General features: G+C 43.6%; 1 protein-coding gene across 2 annotated transcripts in view; it reads right to left on the reverse strand.

Moving 5' to 3' along the window:
• MED27 (mediator complex subunit 27) overlaps nucleotides 1-27,863 on the reverse strand; it is a 248,908-nt gene that overhangs the window by 44,838 nt on the left and 176,207 nt on the right. For both annotated transcript variants that reach the window (XR_012897207.2, XM_075905682.2), the window contains exon 5: nucleotides 820-927. Coding sequence is in view for 1 of the 2 variants with exons in the window: in XM_075905682.2 (XP_075761797.1) it covers nucleotides 820-927 (108 nt within the window). In the remaining variant the exon portion in view is untranslated. The remainder of the gene's footprint in view (nucleotides 1-819; nucleotides 928-27,863) is intronic.

Consider the following 27,863-nt stretch of genomic DNA (forward strand, 5'->3'; position numbering starts at 1 on the left):
GAATAAAAAACTCTCATTATAACATGGCCTATGGGGGCCATGTACTCATCTAGCTAGAAAGAACTTTGTATTTTAATGGGATTCATAATAAGGGGAGAAAGCTCATGAAAGAATGTGAATGACAAAGGTGCTCAGTACTTGTTACTAGCAAGGGTGAGTCTTGTGGGTGTCTCAGCCATTGAGCCTATTCCACGCTGAAAAGAGAAAATAAAACTAAGCTGAAGGCTGTCAGGTCCCATTATCATCTTTTGATGTTCTGCTGAGAGCCATATGGAGTGTGTGCAGTCAAAAGAATGTAGGGGTTCAAGCCAGGTGAATTTTTCATAAAGTAAATCCCTCTCAGAAACATAGGTTACACTTCCTCCAATAGCTGCTGTCCAAAATACACTATTACGAACAAGTAACTTCTTGAGGACTACAATAATTTTCATAGCAAAGTTTATCAACTTGAGTATAAAACTAGCCAAAGATTTCCAGTGGCTCTCAGAAAAGAGAAAAGTGAACCCTGGGCTATTGATGTGCTGGTACACTGAAAAAATGTTTCCTCAGTAGACACTATTAATGAGGCAATTGTGGTCTAAGGTGATAAATTAGAAATTCAAGCAAGGGCATCAGGGCTTAAAGAAAAAATAGATGCTTGAGTATGAAAAATCTGAGTGAAGTGAGCTAAATTTAAAGCTGAAAGCTTTGCAGAACATCAGCCCAGCCTGTTGTGATAATTTCTTGTTTGCAAACATGCCTGTGATGGAAGTTCTTTTCTCTAGTTTCGCAAAAACCAGGTATCAGGTAAGTCTGAAGCTAGAGATGTGAAAAACCTACCTTGCCATCTTCAGTGTATACATTTTCATTATATCCTTTTACTATTGTCCGGTCAATGAAGAGACTCCGCATCACCACTATCACTTTTAGCACTTTTCCTAAGGTAACCTGTCAATAACAAGAAAAGGACAAAAACATAAGCTGAAAGAGAGCTGGGTTAAGTCTGCATTCACAAGGTCATAGAGTCAATTGCTTACATTTGAGGAAATTTCAGTTTGCAATATTTTACAGAAAGATGAAAATACGAATCTAAAATACTGTGTGCATGTGTGAGGAAGAGAGGCAGATTATAAAATGCAGAAAAAGTAAATAATGTAGACCATGTGTCTGAAAATGTTTGAAGTCATAAAATTCACCATTACAGAAATGACACTGCCAACCAACTCTCTCTTTCTTAAATTAACAAACCCCAATATGTCAAAAACACTGAGAAAATCTGATTGTTTTCAGTATGTTGGGAAGCACAAAATATAACTGTATGCATAACAAATACTTTTTAAAATAAGCAGTCATTTTTAATGCTGTCCCTGAAATGCATGTTGAGGGCTTAAAACAAAACATTTTCCCTTGAACAAAAATGGTAAAAGGATAAAAAAAATGTAAAATGGAAAAGGAGGGTGGGATTGTTTTTACAATTAGCAATAAGACTTTATATTGCAAATTACATGCACTGTGATTTCATCTCTGCACCCTATAACATGCACTGGAAAAATGTTCACATTTTGGGGTTCACCGAGTCTAGTATGGGATTCTTGAAACCCTGGGTGTCTTGTGGCTGTGCAGCTTTGATCCAGAGCTCTGATCTCAACAGCTTGGCAAGCTAGGGTAGCCACTTCCATTTTCCTGGATAATTACACATTCCGGTACATGTGAAATGGAGTGGACTTGTTCCTGCTTGCACGCCCGTCCCCCTTCATGTTACCTAACATGCATTATGTTGGCAATGTCATACAACATGGGGAATGCTGTAATGAAGAGAGCCCAATCTCTCCCCCCACACTTGATGGCATTATCTTGCACACATGCTGAGTGAGTGGTTATGCTAGCAGGAGCAGAGTAGTGTAATCTTCATTATGACATCCCCTGTCCAGTACCAGACAAAACCATGTCTGGGTTTGTCTCATTACCATATGGGGCACAAAACTCAAGAGACTCATTTATAACCAGACATATTGGCTCCCTGTTGACAGCAGACCAAGTCTTCTTCTGGCTTTACCCAACCTGATTACTCCTTGTAAGATGATCCAGCCTCAACTCGGTCCCCTCAACATCCCACTATACCAGGTAATCATTTTTTGCCAGGGGCCACTTAAAAAATGTTTGAAGCACCAGAAGTGGCAGGGCCTCAAAAGGAAGGGGCGTGGCCAGGATGCTTCAGGCTTCCCCATTTCCTGATTGGGCTGGGGGTGGGAGAGCGCGTGAAGTCTTCTCCCGCATGCTCCTGGCAGAGTAGAGAAAACTTTGTGCCTCCCCCCAGGCCCTAATTGGTCTGGGGGTGGGGGAATAGCCCACAGAGGCCCTTTTGTCCACCCCTGCTCTATACTAAAGGTCCCTCTCACTGGATCCTCAGAGAAAGTGTGAGGTTCACAGCCTTTAAGGAGGCAGTAAAACACATCCAACCTGTTAGTTTTACAGAAGCACACATTCTACTGAATTTACACAGCAGTGATGATTTATAAAGAAAATTTATTAGCAAAAATTCATAGATTAAGTGGTACCAAGTAAAAGAGATAATGGTAAAAATGGCTATAAGCAAATAAAAGTGAAAACACATAGCTAAAAGTTAATCAACCAAGATGCAGTCTTTGTTCAAGATGGTTTCTCTCACCCATAGTCTCCTTTCCTGATTTTATTGGCTGGCCTGGCCAGGACCCATAAGAGAGATCCAACTGCTTGTTTTATATGTCCCGCAATAGGAAGGATAAAGATAGAGTGTCTCTTTTTCTTGTAACACCAAAGGAGTTGTTTTTAATCTTAAAAGTCACTAAGGCTTCCTGGCAATTTAGTCTCCAGTCTCTCTCTGAGGCACAAGACCCATGTTAATTCAGTCTGTCCAGTTCAGGACTAGGATAATTCCCCGATTTTGCCTGATGCCTTTGTTTACTGATAATATGTAAATTGAAGTAAACCCACTTTCCTTTGTCTAAGGCAGACCTGTTTAACACCTTTACGGAGGCTAGACTGTCTTGTCTTAAACATGTTCTGGGTAAAAGCATAGAGAAGGAATTCACAACTTCACATAGAACATGAACACACACACTTTACACAGAATCATAGAATCATAGAGCTGGAAGATACCTTAGAAGGTCATCAAGTCCAGCCCTCTGCCCAAGGCAGGACCAATCCCAATTAAATCAACCCAGGCAGGACTTTGTCAAGCCGAGACTTAAACACCTCTAGGGATGGAGACTCCACTACTTCCCTAGGTAACCCATTCCAGTGCTTCACCACCCTCCTAGTGAAATAGTTTTTCCTAATATCCAACCTGGACCTCTCCCACCTTGTTCTGCCATCCATCACTACTGTGAACAGCCTTTCTCCATCCTCTTCGGAACCTCCCTTCAGGAAGCTGAAGGCTGCTATCATATCCCCCCTCACTCTTCTCTTCTGCAGACTAAACAGACCCAAATCCCTCAGCCTCTCCTCATAGGTCATATGCTCCAGCCTCTAATCATTTTGGTTGCCCTCTGCTGGACCCTCTCCAATGCGTCCACATCCATCCTGTAATTGGGGACCCAGAACTGGACACAATACTCCAGATGTGGCCTCATCAGAGCCGAGTAAAGAGGAATACTCACATCTCTGGATCGACTGGCAATCCTCTTCTTAATGCAACCTAGTATGCCATTAGCCTTCTTGGCTACAAGGGCACCCTGTTGACTCATGTCCAGCTTCTCATCCACTGTAATCCCCAGGTCTTTTTCTGCAGAACTGCTACTTAGCCAGTTGGTCCCCAACCTGTAACAATGCTTGGGATTCTTCCATCCCAAGTATAGAACTCTATACTTGTCCTTGTTGAACCTCATCAGATTTCTTGTGGCCCGATCCTCCAATCTGTCTAAGTCACTCTGGCCTCCTTCCCTTCCCTCCAGCGTGTCTACCTCTCCCCCAGCTTAGTGTCATCTGCAAACTTGCTGAGGGTACAATCCATCCCCTCATCCAGGTCATTAATAAAGACGTGGAACAAAACTGGTTCCAGAACTGATCCTTGGGACACTCCCGCTAGAAACTGACCGCCATCCTGACGTCGAGCCGTTGATCACTACCTGCTGAGTCCAAACTTCCAGCCAGCTTTCTATCCATCTTACCGTCCATTTATCCAATCCACATTCCCTTAACTTGCTGGCAAGAATGTTGTGGGAGACTGTATCAAAAGCCTTGATAAAGTCAAGGTATATCATATCCACTGACTACCCCATATCCACAGACCCAGTTACCTCATCATGGAAGATAATCAGATTGGTCAGGCATGACTTGCCCTTCATGAATTCATGCCGACTATTCCTGATCATCTTCCCGTCTTCCAGTGCTTCAAAATGGATTCCTTGAGGATCCCCTCCATGATTTTTCTAGGGACTGAAGTAAGATTGATCGGCCTATAGTTACCTGGATCGTCCTTCATCCCTTTCTTTAAAATGGACTTTTCAAAGATAATGGCCAAAGACTCCTCAATGACATTTGCCAACTCCCTCAGCACCCTTGGATGTATTAAGTCCGGACCCATGGATTTCTGTACATTTAAGCTTTTCTAAGTAGTTCCTAACCTGTTCTTGCCCAACGAAGGCTGTCCACCTTCGTCTCATGTTGTGTCAGTTAGCGCATTAGTCTGGGAACTGACCTTGTCCGTGAAGACAGAGGCAAAGAAAGCACTAAGTACTTCAGCTTTCCCCACATCATCCATCACTAGGTTACTGCCCTCATCTAGTAGGGGCCCCACACCCTCTCTGATCACCTTCTTCTTGCTAACATGCTTGTAGAAACATTTCTTGTTATCCTTCACATCCCTTGCTTCTTTAAAATATTGGCAGCTCTCCTGGGCTCCTTTCCCCTTCATGTTAGCATCCCAGGGGATTCTCCCCAGCAGGTCCCTGAGGGAGTCGAAGTCTGCTTTTCTGAAGTTCAAGGTTTGTATTTTACTACTTTCTTTCCTTCCTTTGCTCAGGATCCTGAAATCGACCATCTCATGATCACTGCTTCCCAGGTTGTCACCCACCTCTACTTCCCCTATTAGTTCCTCCCTGTTTGTGAGCAGCAGGTCAAGCTGAGCATGGCCTCTGGTCAGATCCTGCAGCACTTGTACCAAGAAGTTATCCCCAACATTCTCCAAAAACTTCCTGGATTTTCTGTGTACTGCCATACTGGTCTACCAATAGATGTCAGGGTGATCAAAGTTCCCCACGAGAACCAGGGCCTGCGAACTGGAAACTTCTCTCAGTTTTCCGAAGAAAGCCTCATCTACCTCATCCTCCTGATTCGGCGGCCTGTAGCAGACACCAACCACAACATCACTGCTGTTGCTTACACCTCTAAACTTGTTCCACAGACTCTCAACAGACTTTTCTCCCTCTATATACTGGACTTCTGAGCAATGATTGTGCTCTTTTATATACAGTGCAACTCCTCCTCCTTTTCTCCCCTGCCTGTTCTTCCTGAACAGTTTATGCCCTTCCATGACAGCGCTCCAGTCATGCGAGTCATCCCACCAAGTCTCTGTTATCCCAATCAAATCATTGTTCTTGGACTGGGCCTGGGCTTCCAATTCTTGCTGTTTGTTACCCAGGCTTTTCACATTGGTGTACAAACACCTTATATAACCAGCTGATCGCCCTAGCCTCTCTATTCCAATCAAGGGTCCTCCTTTGTTGCTCGTTCCTCTTTGCATTTCTTCCTGGTATCCGACTTACCCACTCCCCTCAGGGTTTTGGTCACTGTCCCCCAACAAACCTAGTTTAAAGCCCTCCTCACCAGGTTTGCAAGCCTGCCCGTGAAGATGCTCCTTCCTCTCTTGGTTAGGTGGATCCCATCTCTTCCAAACAATCCTTGTGTCCAGAACAGAGTCCCACGGTCAAAGAAACCAAAGCCCTCTCTCCAGCACCACCTGAGTAACCACACATTTACTTCCTTAATTCAACGATACCTACCCAGTCCTTTCCTTTGAACAGGGAGGATGGATGAGAACACCACTTGCACTCCGAAATCTTTAATCCTTCTTCCCAACTCTACGTAATCCGCAGTAACCCGCTCAAGGTCATTCTTAGCCGTATCGTTAGTTCCCACATGGAGAAGCAGAAAGGGGTAGCAATCCAAGGCTTTGATCAGTTTTGTAAGACTCTCAGTCACATCCTGAGTTCCCGTTAAGCAGCATACCTCTCGAGAATCCAGGCCCGGACGGCAGATGGATGGCTCATTCCCTCTCAGGAGGGTGCCCCCAACCACCACCACTCGCCGCCGACTTCTTTTACAGTCATATTAATAACCAGCCTGGTGGTAGTTTTTATAGGATACCTTGCACACTACCATTTGGATTAGGGATGTAATAGTGTAGTCCATTAAGGGTATGTCTACACTACAGCACTATTTCGAATTAACTTAATTCTAAATAGTTAATTTGAATTAAGCTAATTTGAAGTAACAGCTCTAGACACAAAAACTGTTTCAAAATAGCACATCCACACTGTTTGGACCCTGAACCAAAGTTAAGGCTGGCCGGAACCAGTGCCGGCAGGGCATCAGGTTAGGACTTAGCGTGTGGGGCTGCTGCCTGAGGCTAACTGAGCTCCATACTTAAAGGGACACTACCCCCACCCCAGACAGACAGTTCTCAGGGTTCCTCTCTTGCTTGTCTACCTCGAAGAGGGACAGTAAAGCAGTTCTGTCTTGGAGTGCCTGAACTTGGGACACCACAGCACTCAGCCACATGGAGCCAGAGCTGCCCCTGGGCATGCTGGTGCATCTCGTGGGGTCGTTGCCATCAGCCCGGCTGCACTTGCTGCAGGCTGCCATCCGGGGAGGTCTCTCGGGGGGCTGTCAGGATCCAGGAGGCCCTGAGGGAGAGCGTCCACCCTGAGGAGAATCTCATAGTCTCCCCAGTCCTCTTCACCAGGGGCTCATGCCCTATTCCTCTCTCATGTCCTTCTACTTACCCCTTCCTGATGTCAAATAAAACACGTATGTTCAAAAATAGAAACTGGGTTTATTGAACAAAACGGGGGGGGGAGAGTGGATGAACCTCTGGGGAGACTGGGAAAAGGAGGTGGGAGAGAGGAAGAGAGAGGGTGGAAGAGGGGAGGGGGAAACCTGGGAGGAGGGAGCTGGAAGGGGGAAGCAAGGGGAAGAAGGGGGAGGGGAAGCTCAGGGCTGAGGGTCTCGTCGAACCAACTTGACTTTCATGCAAACCTGCTCCTGGGTTCGCATGTGGCCTTTGGTGGCCAGGCTGGCAGCTATCCTGCCATAGATGGCCAAGTTCTTCCGTTTAGTGCGGAGATCATGGATGTTGGGGGCATCCCCCCCCTCAAACCTGAATAAGGTCCATGATCTCCACACTGGACCAGGAAGGCACTCGTCTTCTCCAGCCCCTGTCAGGCTCCTGGGAGCTGGCAGACTGCTATTGGGGAGCGGTGGAGGGCTGGATGTCAGTGGCTTACTGGCTCATGTTTTGGGGCCACTGGGTCAGGGACCCCGGTGTCCACTGCTGGCTCTGGGCTGGCAGGCTTGGAGCTGGCACAGGCATTGTGGCCAGGGTCTAGCCTTTTAATGGCTCCAGGGTTGGGGGAGAGGAGAGTAAGTTTTTCTGGTTGTGCCCAGAGTGGCTACCAGGGCTCCCTGGGAAGGGCTGGAGGCCCCCTATTTCGAATTAAGTGTCTACCCAGCACTTAATTTGAAATAGCTATTTCGAATTTGGTGTTACTCCTTGTAGAATGAGGTTTACCAAATTCGAATTAAGGGCTCCGCTATTTCGAATTCAATTCGAAATAGCGGTTTGCATGTATAAACGCTATTAAAGTTAATTTAAAATAACTGTTATTTCGAATTAACTTTGCAGTGTAGACATACCCTAAGCGATTAACAAAAGCTTATAGATTAATACTATAGAGTAAACGTGCTCCCCACCTGCCACCCTTGCCAGTATTTTTTTTAGCAGGCTGACAGGCAGCCAGTCCGCGAGGGGAGCATGTTTTTAAACTGGTTCCCCTCATGGACAAGCTCATGCCTGGCTCCCGCCACTGCTGCCTCTGATACAGAGGCAGCAGCGCGGAATGGCAGAAGGTTCCTTGGGAGTGAGGCAGGAGCGCATCGGCTGCTGGCCTTGCCCCCAGGGACTACAGAATAGTTGACTAACCTATAAGAATTCATGAAGTTACTCAACTATTCAATGAATTGATATTTTACATCCTTAGTTTGGCTAAATCATGACAAGAGCATTGGATGCAGTGAGTTGGCTGGGTTGGTCTCAGGAGAGACAGTGTACCTATGCCAGTGGGCATTAGGACTCTCGCCAAGAATATAAACATGACAAGTACTCAAAAAAGTATACTAATTTAAGAAACTGGGCCACCCATTTAGCACACTCAGAGGAGGGTTCCCCAACCAGCAAGATAGGATAGTTAGCCAGATTTTTTTTTTAATATTAACCTGGTCCTGCATAAGTAGTATGAAGAGTAGTATGTTAACGTTGCATTGTAAGTGACACTTAATACATTAAAGAAGGCTAGTCTGATGCCTCTTTGGGAGAAAAATAAACGAGGCAGGAAATAAAGCAGTTACAAGGAGAAAGATTACAATTACAAGAGTAAAAAAAAATTAAAATTTCAATAGTTTTAAAGGGATATTTACCCCCTACTTCTAGTTTATTCTGTAAATGGTAAGCATATAAAGAGTAAAGATCATAAGAACAGAAATAAGCCTTAAATACTGATCAAATACAGTAATTACAGTGTTTTAATGTAATATATCAATGTATTTGTCAACGTTTTTTGAGTTTTAAGGTTAACAGGGTTTCTGTCTTTGGTCTTAGTTATACAGAGAGCATTATATAGTTTTCCCTCAATGAAAAATAACAAGAATGAGAAAATAACTGTTGCATTATTTAAAACCTTCTCCCAGTCAGCAGTGGACTATTTTCTACTGTATGTTCTCCAAGATTTTGTCCAGTCCAGATTAAAATGCATCAAAGTAATGGCACTTCTTCTGCTAACCTTGACAGACTATTCCACATTCTAACAAACCATTCTCTGTAGTTTTTCCAGTTTTTTGCCATAATTCTTCCTTTCTTAATTTTAACTCATGGCTCCTAGTTATAGTCACTGTTCTATCTTTAGTAATTCTTCATGCTTGGGGTTAGAGTCTCATCCTCACCTATAAACAAGATAAAGTGTCTCTAGGAAGCCTGGGTACATCTGGGGAAGAACTGCCCCACTATAGGAACTAAAGAAACATCTTCTCACAAACTCAGATGTAGGGGGAATACAAGCGCCAGGGTTAGGAGTCCAAGGGAAATGCTTGAAGCAGAAGGGAGTACAGATGATGCATGAGAAGAATGGGTTACTTAGTCTGCAGTAACTGTGGTTCTTCAAGATGATGTAATCAGTTGTGAATCACTCTATAGGCATACAAGATTGGAATCTTTTGAATAGCACTATTCATCCAGGTCATACACATGCCTTATGCCTCCTCATGCTCCTGTACCTCTCCCTCAGTTCTTTATAATTTGAAGTCTATTAGCAGAAGGACTCTGAAAACAAGGAGAGGGGGCAGGTCATAGGAGACACTAACAGTAACATCTCAAAAAACACGGCTAGTGCAGTGTAAGCAATTGTTCTTTCTTCATCAAGTACATGTCAATGTGGATCCTACTGTTGGTGAATAGCAAGGAATACCTCCTCATGACAGTGGAAAGGAGGAATTTCACCTGAAGCTGTTGAGCAATTTTAGTGTTTTCCTAAACTTGGCATCTGACCTGGAAAGGCATAATATTTGACAAAGTTCAGCAGGTTACTCCATTTTGCTGCTTTGCAGATTTCCAAGATTAGTACATTTCAGAAGCCCGCAAGGAATGTGGTCTGCAACCTGGAAGAGCGAACTTTGATGTTCAGTGGGAGAGGCACACCAGCCTAATGTTAACACAGCAATAAGGTGTTTAAGAAAAAGCAGAAAGCATATAAGGAGTGGAAAATGGGAGGGATCAGTAAAGAAAGCTACCTTATTGAGGTTAGAACATGTAGGGACAAAGTGAGAAAGGCTAAAAGTCAGGTAGAGTTGGACCTTGCAAAGGGAATTAAAACCAATAGTAAAAGGTTTTATAGTCATATAAATAGGAAAAAAAACAAAAAAAGACGAAGTAGGACCGCTAATTACTAATATCTAAACAAATACTTTGCTTCAGTCTTTAATGAGGCTAACGAAGAGCTTAGGGATAATGGTAACATAACAAATGGGACTAAGAATGTGGAGGTAGATATTACCATATCCGAGGTAAAAGCCAAACTTGAACAGCTTAATGGGAGTAAATCGGGGGGGCCCAGATAATCTTCATCCAAGAATATTAAAGGAACTGGCACATGAACTTGCAAGTCCATTAGCAAAAAAATTTAATAAATCTCTAAACTCAGGGGTTGTACCATTTGACTGGAGAATTGCTAATATAGTTCCTATTTTTAAGAAAGGAAAAAAAAGTGACCCGGGTAACTATAGGCCTGTTAGCTTGACATCTGTAGTATGCAAGATCTTGGAAAAAATTTTGAAGGAGAAAGTAGTTAGAGACATTGAGGCTAATGGCAATTGGGACAAATTACAACATGGTTTTACAAAAGGTAGATCGTGCAAAACTAACCTGATCTCCTTTTTTGAGAAAGTAACAGATTTTTTAGATAAAGGAAATGCAGTGGATCTAATCTACCTCGACTTTAGTAAGGCATTTGATACAGTACCACATGGGGAATTATTGGTTAAATTGGAAAAGATAGGGATTAATATGAAAGTTGAGAGGTGGATAAGCAACTGGTTAAAGGGGAGACTACAGCGGGTCATATTGAAAGGTGAACTGTCAGGTTGGAGGAAGGTTACTAGCGGAGTTCCTCAGGGATCAGTTTTGGGGCCAATTTTATTTAATCTTTTTATTGCTGATCTTGGCACCAAAAGTGGAAGTGTCCTAATAAAATTTGTGGATGACACAAAGTTGGGAGCTATTGCCAATTCAGAAAAGGATCGGGATATCATACAGGAAGATCTGGATGATCTTGTAAATTGGAGTGATAGCATTAGGATAAAATTTAATAGTGAGAAGTGTAAGGTTATGCATTTAGGGATTAATAACAAGAATTTTAGTTATAAGCTGGGGACACATCAGTTGGAAGTAACAGAGGAGGAGGAGGACCTTGGAGTCCTGGTTGATTATAGGATGACTATGAGCCGCCATTGTGACATGGCCGTGAAAAAGGCTAATACGGTCTTGGGATGTATTAGGCGAGGTATTTCCAGTAGAGATGAGGAGATGTTAGTGCCATTATACAAGGCATTGGTGAGACCCCATTTAGAATACTGTGTGCAGTTCTGGTCTCCCATGTTTAAGAAGGATGAATTCAAACTGGAACAGGTACAAAGGAGGGCCACTAGGATGATCCGAGGAATGGAAAACCTGTCTTATGAAAGGAGACTTAAGGAGCTTGGCTTGTTTACCTTAACCAAAAGAAGGTTGAGGGGGGACATGATTGCACTCTTTAAATATATTAGAGGGATAAATACCAGGGAGGGAGAGGAATTATTTAAGCTTAATACCAATGTGGACACAAGAACAAATGGATATAAGCTGGCTAGTAGGAAGTTTAGACTTTGAGATTAGACGAAGGTTTCTAACCATTAGAGGAGTGAAGTTCTGGAACAGCCTTCCAAGGGAAGTAGTGGGGGCAAAAGATCTATCTGGTTTCAAGATTAAACTAGATGGGTTTATGAAGGGGATGGTTTGATGAGATAACATGATCTTGGCAACTAATTGACCATTCATTATCAGTGGGAAATAGGTCAATGGAGGGATGATAGGAGTTATTATAGAGAACTTTCTGGGTGTCTGGCTGGTGAGTCTTGCCCACATGCTCAGGGTTTAGCTGATCGCCATATTTGGGGTCGGGAAGGAATTTTCCTCCAGGGTAGATTGGCAGAGACCCTGGAGGTTTTTCGCCTTCCTCTGTAGCATGGGGTACAGATCACAGCTGGAGGATTCTCTGCATCTTGGGGTCTTCAAAGTATTTGAAGGCTTCAATATCTGAGATATAGGTGAGAGGATTATTCTAGGAGGGGTGGGTGAGATTCTGTGGCCTGTACTGTGCAGGGGGTCAGACTAGATGATCACAACGGTCCCTTCTGACCTTAAAGTCTATGAGAATATACATTGTGTTGCCATTTTGATAGTCTCTGCAACGAGATGGCCCCAGAAATAAATGGGAAGACAATCTGTAACAAAGCAAGGTGGTGGAATCATCCCAAGTGCAAAACTTCCTCTTCCTCAGATTTTATGAAGACAACAGCTATATGGATGGACTTATTTTTTTCAAATCTGTTCCAAGACTTTGAGTGTGAATTTTGGGTGAGGTTTTAGCACCACCGTGTCCCTGTAGAATATCACATAGAGCATCAGATGTAAGTGCCTGAAACTTACTCACATTTCTGGCTGAAGTGATTACAATTAGGAAGACTGTCTTCAGAGTGTGATGTTGTAAAGAATATTCCAAAATAAATTCAAAGAGGTTCCATGTGCCTTAGTGCAACTATATTGCTGGTCCAGGCAGGATTAGGTTCTCTGAGCAGTGGGTAAGCATGTATTAGCCCATTCAGGAATACAATACTGTCAGGTGAGAAAAGACTGTGCCCAACTGCATAGGCATATTGCAAGCCAAGAGTCCTGTAAAATAGAGCTTTAAAAAAAGGATAACCTGTTTTCAGTGTAAAAAGTAGTTGATCTTCCATATTGAGGTCTGCACTGGGTCCAAACCATGCTGGGCTGCTCATACAGAACAATTCTTCCATTTTGAGCAGTCAATCTTTCTGAGCAATGTCTTCCTGTAGAAAGCAATTTCTGCTCATGATACTCAACTAGCTGACAGCCATACTTTTGCTGATGTCACGTCTAAATAGAACATCTGTCCATGGTGCTGTGAAATCAGATATAGGAAGTGCAAGAGCTGGATATGTGGCTCAGTGAACTTCTAAAGCTGGTCTGTCAAGCAAAACTACTGTGGCCAGTTGGAAGCTACCAGGATAATAGTGATTGTCCCACTAGGCCTTGGATATTATCCTGGGGATTGAGAGGGAAAATAAACAGAAAGGCATACAGAAGGCTTTGAGATTACTTTAGAAGGAAGGTTCACACTCCTTCTCTGTGGTAGATAACAAGCCTGTCCCAGGAGCCCCTCAAAGCGCTATTATGGATTTCTGCAGCAACCACTAATACCTTTGGGAACTGCTTATCTGCTCAGGACTTCTGCCAGGTTGCTGCAGACTCCCTCCAGGAGGTGACGAGACACTCTGGTAATCAAATGCTGGAGAACTTGTTAGTCTCTAGACAAAAGGAGGGTGATGTTTCTTGCTTGTTAATGCAGTTCATCATAGATGTGTTCTCTGTTGGGATCTGCAGTAGGGAGGAATGTCACAAAAGCTACACTGATATCTCTGAGTTCCAGAACATTCATGTGAAGTCCCACGTCTTCGGAGGAGCAAGTCCCTTACATCTGTAGTGTGTTCAGATGGGATTCCCAGCCTGTCCTGACACATCTTAGATTAAAGTCTCTTTTGGAGAAGTTAAGAACGGCATCATTTCATGTACTTTCATTGGTTCTAGCCAGCATCTCACTTCTGCAAAAACATGATGTGGGGCCACTTCTTTCTTCTTCTTCTGGCATTTCAGTGGGAAATAAACTCATCTCAGCCAGAGTTACAGGTGAAGTCAATCAAGTGGTGTCATATACGTACATGCTGATCTATGACTTAGCATACCCACTCTGACATATTTGCTAGAAACCTCAGACAAGTTCATATAGTCAAGAGTCTTTTTTAATATAGCTTCAATTCTAGAGATTACAGCAACAGTAATCTGTCCTCAAATAGGTATACACTTGCCAATCTAGATCTGATCAACAGTCTTATGAACTCTCTCTGTTGTGATGGGATAAAAGTTCATTTTTCATTATTCACCAGGGGCCTACCTGGATAAGCAAGGAGATGGTATATTCCAAGCTTGCGGTCATTTCCTTTCCAGTTTTGTCTTCAACAATCATCTGGGTACAGGCAAAAGTAAACTCTTTCTTCTCAGATGGGCACCATGACTGCTGGGCATTTCATGAAGGCCCTTGTGGCTGTGGAAGTCCACCAGACACTACTTTGGATTGGTTGTTATCGGGCCTCCGTGTGAATCTTTGGTATGTCTTGTGGGCTAGGATAATGGCTACCTAAAATTACATATCCAGTCATGAACCAGTCAAACCTAAAAAGATGGATCGATGGAGGCAAATGTGCCCCTAGCAATAGGGAGGTATTATCGACCACCTGTTCAAGACAGTAACAATGAGATGCTAAAGGAGATAAGACCGGCTATCAAAATAAAAAACTCAATAATAGTAGGAGATTTTAACTATCCCCAAATTGACTGAGTACATATCACCTCAGGACACAATGCAGAAATAAAATTTCTTGATACCTTAAATAACTGTTTCTTGGAACAGCTGGTTCTGGAACCCACAAGGAGAGAGGCAATTCTTAGTCCTAAGTGGAGTGCAGGATCTGGTCCAAGAGGTAAATAAAACTGGACCACTTGGAAATAGTGACCATGATGTAATACAATTTAAAATTCCTGTGGTGGGAAAAACACCTCTACAGCCAATACTATGGCTTTTATTTTCTGAAAGGGGAACTACACAAAAATGAGGACATTAGTTAAACAAATTAAAAGGTACAGTGACAAAAGTAAAATCCCTGCAAGCTGCATGGAAGCTTTTCAAAGACACCATAATAAAGGCCCAATTTACATGTATACTCGAATTTAAAAAACACAGTAAGAGAACAAAAAAGTGCCACTGTGGCTTAAAAAAAAAAATCAAGGAAAAAGCTGTGTGAGGGGAAAAAAACAACATCTGTGTGACAGGGCGCTCGCCCTGCACTGGCCCTTTAAGGGCAGACCCCGGCCTGAACCAGGGCCCGGGAGTTTAGCCCAGCTGGGCCCTAATGGACTAGTACAGCCTCAGCTGGGCTAAACTCCCCGGCCCTGGTTCAGGCCGGGGTCTGCCCTTAAAGGGCCAGTGCAGGGCGAGCGCCCTGTCACAATCTGGAAGTCAAATCCTAGTTAGGAAAATAGAAAGGCGCATAAACTCTGTCAAATTAAACGTAAAAATATAATAGGAAAAAACAAAAAGGAGTTTGAAGAACAGTTAGCCCAAAACTCAAAAAATAATAGTAAGATGTTTTTAAGTACATCAGAAGCAGGAAGCCTGCTAAACAACCAGTGGGGACCTTGGACAATCAAGATGCAAAAGGAGCGCTCAAAGATGATAAAGTCATTGCGGAGAAGCTAACTGAATTCTTTATTTCAGTCTTCACGGCTGAGGATATTAAGGTGATTCCCAAACCTGAAAAAGCGACGAGGAGTCCTGTGGCACCTTATAGACTAACTGAAGTGTAGGAGCATAAGCTTTCGTGGGCAAAGACCCACTTTGTCAGATGCAGGTAGTGGAAATTTCCAGAGGCAGGAATAAATATGCAGGCCAGGATCAGGCTGGAGATGACGAGGTGGATCCAATCAAGGAGGATGAGGCCCACTTCTAGCAGCTGATCTGGAGGTGTGAATTCCAAGAAAGCAGAAGCTGCTTTTGTAGTTAGCAAGCCATTCACAGTCTTTGTTTAATCCAGAGTTGATTGTGTCAAACTTAAAGATGAACTGTAGCTCAGCAGTTTCTCTTTGAAGTCTGGTCCTGAAGTTTTTTTGCTGCAGGATGGCTACTTTTAGATCTGCAATTGTGTGTCCAGGAAGACTGAAGTGTTCCCCTACAGGTTTTTGTATGTTGCCATTCCTAATATCAGATTTGTGTCCATTGATTCTTTTACGTAGGGACTGTCCTGTTTGGCCGATGTATATAGCAGTGGGGCATTGTTGGCACATGATGGCATATATTACGTTGGTAGATGTGCAGGAGAATGTACCAGTGACAGTATGGCTGATCTGGTTAGGTCCTGTGATGGTGTTGCTGGTGTATATATGTGGGCAGAGTTGGCACCGAGGTTTGTTGCAAGGATTGGTTCCTGAGTTCGAGTTATTATGGTGCGGTGTGTAGTTGCTGGTGAGAATATGCTTCAGGTTGGCGGGTTGTCTGTGGGCAAGGACCGGCCTACCTCCCAAGGCCTGTGAAAGCGAGGGATCATTGTCCAGGATGGGTTGTAGATCACTAATGATGCGTTGGAGAGGTTTTAGCTGGGGACTGTAGGTGATGGCCAGTGGTGTTCTGTTGGTTTCTTTCTTGGGCTTGTCCCGTAGCAGGAGGCTTCTGGGTACACGTCTGGCTCTGTCAATCTGTCTCCTCACTTCCTCGTGTGGGTATCGCAGTTTACAGAATGCTTGTTGAAGATCTTGTAGGTGTAGGTCTCTGTCTGAAGGGTTGGAGCATATGCGGTTGTACCTCAGTGCTTGGCTGTAAACAATGGATCGTGTGGTGTGTCCAGGATGGAAACTGGAGGCATGCAGGTAAGTGTAGCGGTTGGTAGGTTTTTGGTATAGGGTGGTATTGATATGACCGCCACTTATTTGTATCGTGGTGTCCAGGAAATGGACCTCCCGTGTAGATTGGTCCATGCTGAGGTTGATGGTGGGGTGGAAGCTGTTGAAATCATGGTGAAATTCTTCCAGAGTCTCCTTCCCGTGGGTCCAGATGATGAAGATGTCATCGATGTAGCGTAGGTAGAGAAGGGGTGTAAGTGGACGAGAGCTGAGGAAGCGTTGTTCCAGGTCAGCCATAAAAATGTTGGCGTATTGTGGGGCCATGCGGGTGCCCATAGCAGTGCCACTGGTCTGGAGGTATATAGTGTCACCGAATCTGAAATAGTTGTGTGTGAGGATAAATTCGCAGAGTTCAGCCACCAGTTGTGCTGTGGCATCATCAGGAATGCTGTTCCTGACAGCTTGTACCCCATCTGCATGTGGGATGTTTGTGTAGAGAGCCTCTACATCCATGGTGGCTAGGATGGTGTTTTCTGGAAGATCACCTATGCATTGTAGTTTTCTCAGGAAATCCGTAGTGTCACGAAGGTAACTGGGAGTGCTGGTGGCGTAGGGTCTGAGCAGAGAGTCCACATAGCCAGAAAGTCCTTCAGTGAGAGTGCCAATGCCCGAGATGATGGGGTGTCCAGGATTTCCAGGTTTGTGGATCTTGGGTAATAGATAGAACAACCCTGGTCGGGGCTCTAAAGGTGTGTCGATTTGTTCCTGTGTTTGTTTAGGGAGTGTCCTGAGCAGATGGTGCAGTTTCTTAGTGTATTCCTTAGTGGGATCTGAGGAAAGAGGCCTGTAGAATTTGGTATTGGAGAGTTGTCTGGCAGCCTCCTTTAGGTAGTCAGGCCTGTTCATGATGACAACAGCACCTCCTGTGTCAGCCTCTTTGATTATAATGTCAGAGTTGTTCCGGAGGCTGTGGATGGCATTGCGTTCTGCACGACTGAGGTTACCAGGCAAGCGATGCTGTTTTTCCACAATTTCTGCCTGTGCACGTCGGCGGAAGCATTCTATGTAGAGGTCCAGACTGCCATTTCGGCCCTCAGGAGGAGTCCATGTGGAGTTCTTCTTCTTGTGCTGTTGGTGGGAAGGTATCTGTGTGTCAGTGCACTGTTCAGTGTTGTGTTGGAAGTATTCCTTGAGACGGAGACGGCGAAAGTAGGCTTCCAGATCACCGCAGAACTGAATCATGTTAGTGGGGGTGGTGGGGCAAAAAGAGAGTCCCCGAGATAGAACAGATTCTTCTGCTGAGCTGAGTGTGTAGTTGGAGAGATTGACGATATTGCTGGGTGAGTTAGGGGTACCATTGTTGTGGCCCCATGTGGCAGGTAGGATTTTAGACAGCTTACAGTCCTTTTTCCTCTGTAGAGAAGTGAAGTGTGTAATGTAGATCTCCTGTCTTATTTTAGTAAAGTCCACTTGTGCAGAAGGTTGGTATTTTATGAGAGACTCCACATTGGAGAGCTCTTTTTTGATGTTTTCCTGTTTGCTGTACAGGATGCTGATCAGGTGGTTCCTCAGTTTTTTGGATAGTATATGGCATAATCTCTCACTGTAGTCTGTGCAGTATGTAGATAGCAATGGATTTTTCACCTTCAGTCCATTTGGTATAATGTCCATTGATTTGCATTTGCATTTGGCTCCCAAACCTGAGCCATTCTTTTTAGGTGACAAATCTAAAGGACTGTCCCAGATTGAGGTGTCATTAAAAGAGGTTTTGAAAAAATTGATAAACTTAATAGTAACAAGTCACCAGGACCAGATGGCATTCACCCAAGAGTTCTGAAAGAACTCAAATATGAAATTGAAGAACTATTAACTGTGGCTTGTAATCTTTCCTTTAAATCCCTGATGTTTGGAAGACAGCTAACATGACACCAATATTTAAAAAGGACGTAGAGGTGATCCTGGCAATTACAGACCGATAATTCTAATGTCAGTACCAGACAAATTAGTTGAAACTATAATAAAGAATAAAATTGTCAAACACATAGATGAACATAATTTGTTTGGAAAAAGCCAACATAGTTTCTGTAAAGGGAAATCATGCCTTACTAATCTACTAGAGTTCTTTGAAGGGGTCAACAAACATGTGGACAAGGGGGATCCAGTGGATACAGTATACTTAGATTTCCAGAAAGCTTTTGACAAGGTCTCTCACCAAAGACTCTTAAGTAAAGTAAGTTGTCATGGGATAAGAGGGAAAGTCCTTTCATGGATTGATAACTGGTTAAAAGACAGAAAACAAAGGGTAGGAATAAATGGTAAGTTTAACCAAGGGGTAACACTATTCCCAACCTGGCAGAAGCCCCTTCCTCTCCTCACCCCCACCTTCCACTTAGTTCCCCCCTTACCTCTTCCCTTCCGCCATCCTGACACCTGCACTTGCTGGGTGGGGCAGCATAGTGAGTGGCTGCCCTGAGTGCCAGGGCTGGGGTGCTATTTTTAGTACTGCGGCCCCCATCCAGGAGCAGCTGCATCACGGCCTGGATCCAGTCCTGGGACACAGAGCAGCCACACACTACGCGGCCAAGCCCTGGGAGTAGCTGGGGCTGCAGCCGCTGGGGCTGCATTCTGAAAATAGCACCGTGGCATGTTCAGGGACTGGAGCCAGGGCCACGGTGCTATTTTTAGTACTGTGGTCCTGGCCCCAGCAGCTGCCACACAGCCGTGGCTCCAGCTGCTTCCGGGGGCTGGGCCACATGGCGGCTGCTCCATGTGCCAGGACTGGAGCTGTGACACCACATGCTATTTCAAGTACCACAGCCCAAGCTCTAGCTCCTGCAACCCCACATGGCTCCACCCCCAGGAGCAGCTAGGGCTGCAGTTGTGCAGCTCTGTTGAGGGAGTAGGCAGGGCTGAAATTCTTGGTGCGAGCCCACACAGGCATGTACCTTACAAGAGTCCCTGCCCTCATCCCTCCACCAGCCCCATGGCTTCCACTCCCAGGGTCCCCAGGGGCCACTGGGGCCCCAGGACATGGGGGAAGACTCACTAGGAGCTGGACCCTCCAAGGCCCTCGGGAGGCAGAAGACAGTCCTCTTTACCCTTCTGATTCCCAGTTCTTCCTCTTCCCTGTTGTTTTCTTCTAATAAACCCTTATGTTCATTGAACCACGATCTCTTTATTGGTTGAACTGCACGGGTGAGGAGGGGGATTAAAGGGAAACAAAGGGAACACAGGGGCAACTTGTGGAGAGCCACATGGCAGTCTCAAAAGAAGCCTTGCATAAAACCCCATCAACTCTATGGAGAGTTGTCCAGTTGGAGAAAAAATTCCGGCATGCATCTTCCAGAAGAGGCAGGAATTCCGAAAGATGCAGGCATCATGCATCTTTCCCGACCATCCCATGCTGATGTTGGTGAAACGGCTCTTGTGATCCAAGAGAGCCTGCAGCATCATGGAGAAATACCCCTAGCACTTGATGTACTCCATGGCAAGGTATTAAAGAGCCAAGATGGGGATGTGCATGCCATCTATGGTCCCATCGCAGTTAGGTAAAGCCATCCACTGTGGTATCGACGTTTCCCAGAGTCACAATCCTCCATTGCAGAATGTTATCGATGGCCTTGGCTACTCATCTGACAATAGCCCCAACTAGATTTCTCCATTGTGAACGGATTCCCAATTGATCAGTGGCATGGCAAGCTTCCATAGGGCAATTGTCATGTACTTCTCCACGGTCAGAGTAGGTTGAGTATTCTAGCACCTCAGGGCAGGAAAAAGCCATTCACACAGTTCCAAGAACATGGCCTTCTGTACCATGCCTGCATCACAATGCAGTCCCAACAGTCTGGGCTTATCTCATGGTGCCAGAACCAGCATTGCACTGTGTCCAAAGCATGGACTGGCAGGTGACTAGCATGAGTGCCAGGCCTTGCCCGAGCAGTTCCTCCATGCTATGGCGAGCTTCATCCTTGTCTTCTTCCTGGTGGTACAACATGTGTACGCTGTCAAAGTACAGCGCCACTAGGTGCACAGTGCCACACATGAGCATGACAATGAACGCTTTCCTGCCAACCAGACTCCATGCTTGCGCTGCTATGGTGTCCATGCAGGCAACCAGGGCACCCAAAGGTGCAAGCACATTGCCTCCACTTTATCTCATGCAAGGGGAGCGGGATTAGTCAAACGCCTTATGGAACACTGGCAACATGAGCCCCTAACAACCTGCTGCAGAGTTTTGGACCCAGCGGACACCATGAGAATAGCCGAGAATGCAAAACTGTCCACGGTGCCTCGCTCTCTGAATCGATGGTAGGCTCCCTAAAGGGGACACGCTACTTTGAATTGCATAAGATTCTTCCCTGCATTGAGGACACAGATCTTCAGCTTTGCAAAACTGGGTGGTAGAAAAATCAACCATATTGGATTTGACTATCTCATTGTATAGATGTGCCCTAATAGGCCTTACAGAGGCAGTAATCTGATAGTTCTACTCAGAGGCTCAACAGAGCAGGTCTCTTCTTTTGGAGGACAAACCCCACCTGGCCAGTCCCTTTTTAATGAACACTCAGTGTACCCTCTTGACCTCCACAGATGATAATCATAGGGACCTACTATCAGTGTAGAGATCTGCTACTTTTCAATTTGATTAAAGTGGGCAATATATTTTCCCTTCTAAAGCAAACTTTTCCCATTAAACTTCAACTTCTTCTGTCGATACCCTGTTAGACAGCGCTTGGCTTTTTCATATTTCGCCTGTAGGATATGTGCCAACTCACCCTTGATGTAGAAAATTTTAATTCAAATCAATACATATACAAGGTCACTTTAAAATTCAATTAATATGAATGAAAAAATATGCCCCACAGTTCTATGAGCTGAAAATGGAACAGCTGCAATTTAAACACTCATGTAGCTCCTGTTTTAGTTCTGTCTACTGACAATGCTGTTCTAATTTCGTTTTAACCACTCTGTGCTCAATCTGACAGTAGAGATATTCATAATGCCCTGTTTTCTAAAACAGGAAGCTCCAGGATAAGGGGAGACAATGTACTGAAACATGCAACTTTACTGACAAAAATAGAGGTAAAATAAAAAAATCTCTTTGCAAAATCCTAGATTTGAAAATATTTTCTTTGCCACTACTAGAAAACTGAGTGCAGGTGACTAAAATTTTAAGCCAAAAATAAGGGACACTTGGTGGTAATCTGATCACTTGATTTGGTTATTCTTAGACACCTATAACTATGTTCATTCTAATTAACTTACTGATAAAAAGGAAGCAAAACCAATTTCTCACTCCAAAGCAATAGCAGCAAGGTCGAAATTTAGTTAAAAATGGTTGAAAATTGGTAGATGTGGGATACCTACATTTTGGTAAAGCATTTGATACAGTCTCACATGACTTTTTTATCAATAAACTAGGAAAATACAACCTAGATGGGTCTATCTTGGTACATCATTGGCTGGATAACCATTCTCATAGAGTAGTTATTAATGGCTCACAGTCACACTGGAATGGCATAACAAATAGGGTTCTGCAGGGGTCTGTTTTTGGGACCAGTTCTGTTCAATATCTTCACCAACAATTTAGATGATGACAGACAGTACGCTTATTAAGTTTACAGATAATACCAAGCTGGGAGGGTTTGCAAGTGCTTAATAAAGACAAATGAAAGGTACTCCAGTTCGGAAAGAACAATCAGTTTCACACCTACAGAATGGGAAGCGATTATCTGGAAAGGAGTATTGCAGAAAGGGATGTAGGAGTCATAGTGGACCACAAGCTAAACAGGAGTCAACAGTGTGACACTGCTGCAAAAAAAGCAACCATGACTCTGGTATGCATTAACAGGGGCGCTGTGAGCAAGATACGAGAAGTCATTCTTCCACTCTACTCTGCACTGATTAGACCCCATTTGGAGTATTGTATCCATTTCTGGGTTCCACATTTCAAGAAAGATGTGGAGACATTGGAGAAGGTTCAGAGAAGAGAAATAAATCATTAAAGGTCTAGAAAACATGACCTGTGAGGGAAGGCCAAAAGAATTGGGGTTATTTAGTTTAGAAAAGAGAAGACAGAGGAGACATGATAGCGGTTTTCAGGTATCTACAAGGGTGTTACAAGGAGAAAGGAGAAAAATTGTTTTCTTGGCCTCTGAGAATAGGACAAGCAGCAATGGTCTTAAACTGCAGCAAGGGAGGTTTAGGTTGGACATTAGGAAAAACTTCCTAATGGTCAGGGTGGTTAAACACTGGAATAAATTGCGTAGGGGGGTTGTGTAATCTCCATCACTGGAGGTATTTAAGACCAGGTTATACAGACACCTGTCTGGGATGAACTAGATGGAGCTTGGTCCTGCTGTGAGGACAGGGGACTGGACTCGATGACCTCTCAAGGTCCCTTCCAGTTAGAATTTCATAGAATATTAGATCTGGAGAAAATATCTTTAAATTTCCTCTTTGTAACTTTGGTACTGTACTGAAATATGAGACAAACTAATGAGCTCTTATAGGCACTAATTAAATACTATTATAAACATCCTCTGTTAGATTTATTTTATATTTTGATATTAGGATAGAGGTTGCTAAAGGCACCAAGTTCCAATACTATGTAGGAAAATTCCCTAAGCTCCAGATCGCCTTTCTGCATCCTAGGGAATCCTCTGCTTATTTGAAATGCAGATGCTCTGCAATGCAGAGCTAAACAGAAGAAAGATTATTTTCAGTTCATTTGCATACCTCACTGCTAATGTCACAGGGAATGTGAGTGTGTGTGTATATATGGCATGGGTGTATTTTCATTCACCTTAGGAGACAGTAATGCATCAAGAAATTAAAAGCATAATGAAACTGTGCACATTCATCAGCAAAAGGCCAGTCCACATGTTCCTTGCAAAATAGATAGACCTAGTCTTTTTTCTCTTGCATCTTGATCATCACCGTAACAGCCATGAATCATATGGTATGTGTACTGAGAATACAAGCATTGCTAAAGCAACAGACTTTCTATTAGTTATTTTCCCCTCCATTTCTATCTCTCATCTGAGGCTGGTAAGAATGCTGCAATTCCCTTCACACAATCATTATTCTTTAATGATGCCTATTTGTAAATAGCACGATAGGATGCAATTAAGCCATTAGAGGCTAAATAAACCAGCATGCTAATTAGGTTCTTTACAAGGTTTTTTTTTTAAATGTAGAGGCTGGAATTTACCTTTCATTAATCTAACTTAATTGCAATAGTGCATGTGAAAAAGTCAACATAAATTAAGGTATTTAAATGATATTCCTATATTAAGGATGAGCTGGTGATCTTTATCCTCAGTAGCAAGGCACATTCTGTTAATAAAGGGACCAAACTAGCAAACAATATTGCTAAAAGGTTAGAACACAGGTTTTGCCTGTGGGCAGTCTTATTTTTTGTATAATTATCCCCAGTCAAATGAAGATTAATTCGCTATTGCGGACAAATACTTTCTTAAGTTTGATTTCCTCGTTTTAAATTTTAATATCCCAGTAATATTACTGGGATAGGGAAGATGTTTGATCATCAACAAATAAGAAGCTCTACTAGAGAGGGTCAAGCTCAACCTCTGACACACTGGAATCAGATCCATATTTGCACACGCAGAGGAACAGAAGCTGAGTAAACTCATCACCAGCTTCTCCCCCTGCTCCTTTAGTTCACCTTCTCACCTTACTAACTCCCGCCCACCAAAAACCAGTAGAGGGCAACACTGCTCAGAATATGCTGGTTTCATAGAAGTTCCTCCGTATCTACAATTTATAATGAAACCTCCCAGCTGCTTGTCCCTGACCTGAGAAGACAATCATGTACCAGCAGCAGCCAGGAGGAAGGCCAGACTATGATGGCTAAAGGAGGTAGAGTTTGATGCAGGGACATGGGATTGCTTTCTTTAGTTCTAGTTCCAACAAAAGATTTTGTAACTCCCAGGTAAATACAGTATCCCAGGATAATGCTGGAAACTAGCCACTTTCCAAAATATTAAGCACCTCAGAATTCACCAGTTCTATTAAAGGTTATCTGACCTTTGGTTGATTGTTCCCATCTTGCTTATGCACCTTATACAGTTTAATGTAAACACACAGAGGAGGTATTTATAATGGTTATTTTTTAAAAAGTTGCTAATTTTGCTTTAGAAAAATGTAGGAGGGAATACTGCAAATGCCGAGGAAAAGTTAGGATTTAAGATTGAGGATTTATATTGATTGGCATTTGGAGGAATAAGGATTTTTTTTTATAGTCAAATATTAAATTATTCTAGTAAAGTATAGCATAGGCAATGGATTCTAAATTAATGGATAATAATAATTAGAAAAAATGTTCAACGGTTCTCAAGTTAAGATCCTATAGAACAAGATTCAATTTATCATCTTTTTAATGGTCAAATTATGAATCTCAAAATCTGGATTTCCAATAGAAAATTATGGCAATCTTAACTAAAGCACTGTAGCTACAATAAATATAAAACAAAAATTGTGCCAAAATCTGTCTTATGAGCAGATGTCTAGCCCATTCGCAATTAATACAGCCCACTTCTATACAATCAGACTGCTTAAAATGCCTGGAACAAGATTTAAAAGTTAAAATACAAATTATCTGATTTTAATGAGAATGAATGGAAACTATGTCACAAATCTCTTTCCTTTTATAACATGAAAAGCAGATGAGGGAAGGAGTAGGTAAAAATCTAGCTAGCTGTGTAAATGTATACAATGAATTTATTATCAAACGGATTGCTTGATAAGAAAATATGAGAAGAAAATGTTATTTCTGAAATAAACTTTGGGCAGAAAGTTTTTTCCAAAATTAGAATTCAGTTAGACAAATCATCGTATGTTAGAAATAGCTCAAAACAATAAAATTCTCCCAGAGTTTCTATCTGCTGTAATGTTCCTTTCATGTGCCTTTATAACATTAGAAGGCAATCAATCCTCTGAAGCCTGGTGACAAAGGCAAAATGATCTAGTGGCTGAAAATAGTAAAACTTGGTTTTCTTCCTGACTTGCTATCTGACTGGAAAAGTCACAACTTTCCTATACTTCATGGCTGTGTCTAGACTGGCAAGTTTTTCCGGAAAATCATCTGCTTTTCTGGAAAAACTTGCCAGCTGTCTACACTGGCTGCTTGAATTTCCGGAAAAGCACTGCCGATCTCATGTAAAATCATCAGTGCTTTTCCGGAAAAACTATGCTGCTCCCGTTCGGGCAAAAGTCTTTTTCCAAAAGACTTTTGCGCAAAAGGGCCAGTGTAGACAGCATAGTACTGTTTTCCGCAAAAAAGCCCCGATCGTGAAAAAGGTGATCGGGGCTTTTTGCGGAAAACCGCGTCTAGATTGGCCACGGATGCTTTTCTGCAAAAAGTGCTTGTGCGGAAAAGCATCCTGCCAATCTAGACGCGCTTTTCCAAAAATGCTTTTAACGGAAAACTTTTCCGTTAAAAGCATTTTCGGAAATTCATGCCAGTGTAAACGTAGCCCATCTGTAAAATGGAGATAATGCTTACTTTAATTTGTAAAGCTCTTTTTGATGCTTAAATAAATGTTACTATATATTGGCATCATCATTAGAATACCATACAAGAATTCTGAATTTTGATAATGGCTACAAGATGGTTGAAAAAGAATATAATGTGAAAAAAATCTTTAGGCAAAGGGCAATTGGAATATTTAGACACACTGCACCTGAAAAACAAAGATGACATTTATAATGGCAATTATACTTTTTCTAATGCTGGTATTATTTTCCTAGCCTTATAATCATAGTGAAATTTAAGAAAATGGTTAGTTTGGAAAGAATGAAAAGGAGAAATGATATCCTGAGGGTCTGTCAAAATCAAGAGAGTTCCACTGCAAAGAAACAAAATCCTATCTTTTTCATCTTTATTACACCTCCTGCAAATAAAACTGTACCAGTTTTGATCACCGCAGTAATATGAAAACCAATAGGTAAGAAAGCGCTAATTATTTTTAAATACACTGTATTTCACAATTTAACAACATTTTAGGGCAAGAGTGGCCAACCTGTTCGAGATGAAGAGCCACAATAAAAGTGGAGATGGCGTGAAGAGCCGGGGCAAAGTTGTTGAGAAGGACGGGGGCGGGGATGGGGGAAGGAGAAAAAAAAAGCACTGGGGGAAACAGGTGCTAGGGCACGGCTTTTTTTTTTGGTTAACAATTTTGCCCCAGCTCTTCATACTGTCTTTACTGCTATTGTGGCTCACAAAAAAAGGGGTGAGAGGTGCAAGCTCTGGGAGGGAATTTGGGTGCAGGAGGAAGTAGAGAAGAGGATGCTGGCTAAGGGAGGGGGCTCTAGGCTGGAGAGTGTTGGGGTCAGGTGGAGGGTTGGGGTGCTGAGCAAACCGCAGGCTTGTAGCTATGAGGGTGCAGGAGATTGGGCTGTGGTGCATGAGGGGCTCAGGGCAGGGAGGCTGGGAGTATGATGGGCTCAGGATACAGCTTTGCAGTGTGTGGATGGTGCAGGCATGTTGTGGCAGAAGACTGGGGATGTGGGGGTGCAGGAGTTTGGGGATGTGAGAGGCTCAGGACAGGGGGTTCCAGTGTATGACAGGCTCAGGTTTGGGGTCTGAGGTGTGTGTGCGGGAGTGTTATGATGCTGCAGCCAGATGGGGGCTTGGCCCCAATTGGGGGCTTGTTGCCCAGGCTTAATTCTTAAATAAAATATTATGTCAAACACAAAATGTTTCAGCAGTGTCTTTATTTATGAGAGGGGCAGAGAACCTGTTTTGAGTCAGGGGTCACTGACCCACAGAAAAGTCAGTTGGGGCTACACAAGTGAGATGCAAAAAAACAACCCCTCCAAAAAACCCCAAGCCTCACTAATGTGACCCCAACTGTGCTTGTGGGGGTAGGGGACAGGTTGCTGGGACAGGGTACTCGTGGGGGGGGGTCTGGCCAGGAGGAGGGGACAGACACAAATTGGGCCAGTACCTGGGGATCCTAGGTTTCAGGAAGCACGCTAGCTGCTCTTTCCCTTCCCTCCGCCAGGCACTCCCCCTGCTCTAACCCAATCCCCCTCCCCTTCCCCAGAGCCAGGCACACTCCCCTCAATCCAATCCCCCTCCCCTTCCCCACAACCAGGCACCCTCCCCAACCCAATCCCCCCCAGAGCCAGGCACCAGCCCCCCTCTATACCAATCCTCCCCGAACCCAGTTCCCCTTTCTTTCCTTCCCCTCTCCCAGTCTAGAGCCAGGCACAAACACCCTTCCCCTGCTCTAACCTAATTCTTGGGTCCCAGAGTCGCTGCCGCCACCACTACAGCTGCATGTCTCCCTCTAGGCACTGGGGCGTGTGCACTGAGCGGCCGGCGCAC

This window comes from Pelodiscus sinensis, chromosome 23 (genome assembly GCF_052426305.1).
Source record: "Pelodiscus sinensis isolate ZL-2025 chromosome 23, ASM5242630v1, whole genome shotgun sequence".
In the NCBI taxonomy this organism is placed as follows: Eukaryota; Metazoa; Chordata; order Testudines; family Trionychidae; genus Pelodiscus; species Pelodiscus sinensis.